Source organism: Arachis hypogaea, chromosome 17 (genome assembly GCF_003086295.3).
Source record: "Arachis hypogaea cultivar Tifrunner chromosome 17, arahy.Tifrunner.gnm2.J5K5, whole genome shotgun sequence".
NCBI lineage: Eukaryota > Viridiplantae > Streptophyta > Magnoliopsida > Fabales > Fabaceae > Arachis > Arachis hypogaea.
In genome coordinates this window covers 16,534,581-16,538,808 of record NC_092052.1, presented here as the reverse complement: position 1 = coordinate 16,538,808, position 4,228 = coordinate 16,534,581, and the positions used below count along the sequence as shown (strand labels likewise).

At 35.4% G+C, this 4,228-nt stretch overlaps 1 protein-coding gene across 1 annotated transcript; it reads left to right on the top strand.

The window, feature by feature from the left end:
- Positions 1 to 1,313: 1,313 nt before the first annotated feature.
- LOC112762897 (uncharacterized) lies at positions 1,314 to 3,526 on the top strand. Its single transcript, XM_025808710.1, has 5 exons — positions 1,314 to 1,578; positions 1,829 to 2,797; positions 2,908 to 2,997; positions 3,190 to 3,279; positions 3,369 to 3,526. Exons 1-5 carry the CDS (start codon positions 1,314 to 1,316, stop codon positions 3,524 to 3,526), a joined length of 1,572 nt encoding a protein of 523 aa, XP_025664495.1.
- Positions 3,527 to 4,228: the final 702 nt, after the last annotated feature.

Here is a 4,228-nt window from a genome sequence, read left to right as displayed (position 1 = left end):
CTTCTGCATACAACGGATCTTAGGGCGCCGTGAAGAACACCCGACGTTCGGCCACGTTCGCGCACCGTCGCCGACGTTCGCGCACCGTTGCCAACGCTCGCGCACCGTCGCGCACCTGGGTTTCTGGGTTTCTCTATTTCTGGCTTCTGGGTTTCTCCGTTTTTGGCTTCTGGGTTTCTGGGTTTCTCCGTTTCTGGCTTCTTGGTTTCTGGGTTTGTGGCTTCTGTTCGTGCTGTGTTGTTTTCTGGCTTTTCTTCGTTCTTCTCTTGAGGTAAGATCTGGGTTTCTGGTATCTGTTCAGTGTATGTATACTGTTTCAATTTTTTTCTGGCTTCTGTTCTTCTATTTTTTTATATGATTAATCAAATGTGGAATGAATTTGTTGTATACTTGTATGTTGGATTTGGGAATAAAATTGATGCATGTTGAAATTGAAAATTATGTTCTGGTCTGTTCTTCAATTTTTATTTTTTTAAATCTTGTCAAGTCTGCTCTGTTTATTCCACATGAATTTGTTGTATACTTGTATGTTGGATTTGGGAATAAAATTGATGCATGTTGAAATTGAAAATTATGTTCTGCTCTGTTCTTCAATTTTTATTTTCTTTTAATCTTGTCAAGTCTGCTCTATTTATTCCACATGAATTTGTTGTATACTTGTATGTTGGATTTGGGAATAAAATTGATGCATGTTGAAATTGAAAATTATGTTCTGCTCTGTTCTTCAATTTTTATTTTTTTTAATCTTGTCAAGTCTGCTCTGTTTATTCCACATGAATTTGTTGTATACTTGTATGTTGGATTTGGGAATAAAATTGATGCATGTTGAAATTGAAAAATATGTTCTGCTCTGTTCTTCAATTTTTATTTTTTTTAATCTTGTCAAGTCTGCTCTGTTTATTTTTTTTATTTTGCGATTCTGCTCTATTGAATGCATATAAAATTATAAATTGTATGAACTATGAACTATGAATTGATATATTTCTGGATTCTGGATTGCTGGCATTCTGAATTTAGATGGAACAGTCACAAAATGATCAACAACAACAACATAATGCTGGACAAGAATCTCAGACAGCTTCCTCTCGAGGAAAATCTAACCCGGCTTGGGAATATTTCACTGTGAAATATGATAAAAATAATAAGGCACAATATACGTGTATTTTTTGTTTGAACACTTATAATGGAGGGGGATATATAGGATGAAATATCATCTTGCAAAAATTCCTGGACAAATCAAAGTATGTAGCAAAGTAACTGAAGAAGTTGAACTTCAATTCAAAAGGATTCTGATGGAAAACAAGAAAAATAAGATGGAGAAAAGAAAATTTGAGGAGGAGGCTTATGGTGGGGAAGCACATGCACAAGAGGCTGAATCGCCTAACCCTATACAAGCTGTTGTTCCTACAACAACGGGAGACAAAGGAAAGAGAAGAGCTGTAGTAGCTACACAAATTGGAAGTTACTTTAAAGAAAGAACTACTCCAGGATCTCAACCAACTTTGAGAAGTGTTTTGGCTAGCAAAGAAATTGTGCACAAGGCTAAGTTGGGACTTGCCAAATGGATTGTTGATGCACGTATTCCTTTCAAGTTTCAATGCAATTCAATCACCTTACTTTCAACCTGCATTGGATGGTGTTGCTGCAATTGGATCTGGTTTTAAGGGACCTTCATATGATGAAATGAGAGTTCATTTGCTGGCTGATCTTAAGAGAGAGTGTTAGTTGCTGGTTGAAAAGTATAGGAGCTCATGGAAAAGCACGGGTTGTACACTGATGGCAGATGGGTGGACTGATCAAAGGCAATGAACTTTAATTAACTTTCTAGTTTATTGTCCTGCTGGTATGTCGTTTGTTAAGACTGTTGATGCTTCTGATGTGATAAAAACTGCCAATGCATTGTTTAATTTGTTTGCTGATGTTATTGAGTGGGTTGGGCCTAGTAACATTGTGCATGTGGTCACTGATAATGCTGCTAATTATGTATCTGCTGGAAAACTTATTCATGAAAAATACCCAAATATATTTTGGTCTCCCTGTGCTGCCCATTGTATCAATCTTATATTGAAAGATATTGCAAGTATTCCTCATATATCTGACCTTGCTTCCCGTGCTTCAAAAGTGACTGTGTTTGTCTACAATCATATGATCTTATTGTCTTGGCTTAGAAAAAGAAAAAGTTGTACAGAAATTGTTCGACCAGGAGTCACACGTTTTGCCACTGTTTTCATTACTTTGAAAAGTATATATGATCACAAGGTAGATTTGCAGACATTGATGGTAGACCAATATTTTACTTCTCATAAGTTATCCAAAAGTGCTAATGGAAAGATGGTTAGCTCAATTGTCTTGGACAGTAAGTTTTGGCAAGACTGTCTTACCACTGTGAAAATTGTTGGTTCTCTTATTAAGTTGTTGAGGCTTGTTGATGCTGATGAAAAACCCTCTTTGGGAATCGTGTATGAAGGCATGCAAATAGCAAAAAAGGCTATCAAGACCATGTTCAGAAATCGGAAAGCTGCTTATACGCCATACACGAATATCTTGAAAATGAGGTGGGATAAGCATTTGAAGCGTGATCTCCATGCGGCAGCGTACTTTTTAAATCCGGGCATTTTCTACAGTGAGGGTTTTGTTGAGAAGGCAAATGTTTTGAGATCTTTACTTGATTTGCTTGATGTTGAAACACTTTGTGATGACTCAGTTGCTGCAATGCAAGAGATACAGCTATATCGAGATTGTAAAGAAAGTTTTGGGAGGGAAGGTGCTAAGAGAGCGGCATCAAGACTCGAACCTGGTAAGTTATTTGACTTATTTCATATCCAAGTTCAGTTTAGTTTCAAAGTTTATTATGTTGGGTGATAATTGGTAAACATTAAAAAGTATTTGATTTTTATATCTATATAGGTGAATGGTGGAGGCTACATGGTGGGAGTGCTCCTAATTTGCAAAAAATGGCAGTTCATCTTCTTCATCAAACCTCTTCTTCATCTGGATGTGAGAGGAACTGGAGCCTTTTTGAACAAATCCATTCAAAGAGGAGGAACTGATTAGAGCATCAAAGGTTAAGTGACATTGTTTATGTCACCTATAACCTACGCCTTCAATCTAGGTTGCATCGAAAGAAGAGGAATTATGACCCAATTGACATTCAAAGCATTGACACAGTAGATTTTTGGGTAATGGCAGATGAGGATGATCCTGAATTTACTAATGGAGATGTTGAAGGTATTGAAAGTTTAATATACACTGATAATGCTATGCCTTCGTATCCTAATGGTGAGTGACATAGCAAACTTTGTTTCCTTCCATAAAGATACATGTCATTAACATTGATTTCTTATTGAGTTTTCTTTCTATTTTATTAGATGGTGGAGATATGAAAGTTGAAGTGGATATGTCTGATGTTGTAATTGAATCCTCAAATACTTCTTTTGGTGATATTTCTGAAGATGCTGGCTTTGCTTACCTGTTTATGATGGAGACATCGGAACACTTAATGATGATTATGACTTCTGATGAGTAGTGTCTTTGTTTAGTTGAAGTATTGTTTGTTGAACATTGTTTCTTTTGGTTGCAAAACATTGTGTTTGTTACTTTGTCATTTGTCATTTATGTGCGTTTTGAATATTGTCATTTGAAGTTGTTTATGGCCTTTTAATGATAAATTATGTATTGTTCATTTTGTGAAATTGTTAAATTTTGAATCTTATTAGTTTAAAATTATTGAATTTAACTTTTTAAAATTATGTATTCAATTTTTTATAATTTCGCTCTATATTTAATTAAATCGGTTCAACCACGGTTCAACCACGGTTGAACCATTAAATCAGTCACTTGACCGGTTCGATGACCGGTCTGGTTCTCGCAACCTTGATATTAACTATTTTTGTTTCCCACCAAAACAAATAAGTACCTTTTCTTCTAACTGATGTGATGTCATGTTTGAAAGGATAATGACAGCAATGACTTAGAACACCAGCAACTACACTAAAGAAGAGAATTATGCAGCAGAAAAATAGAAGTGATGAGTATTTTGCAGAAAAATAAAAACTGAATTGCTATTAGAAAAATCATATTGAGTAATACTTGGCTAATGCCTTATATACACTTCCTCTACCTCAACAATCTTACCCGAAACTAATAAAGAGGCTAAAGATTACTTAAAGCTAACTAACATAACAGATTGTACTTCTTTATTAATCTTGTTCTTGAGCATCTTGATTAT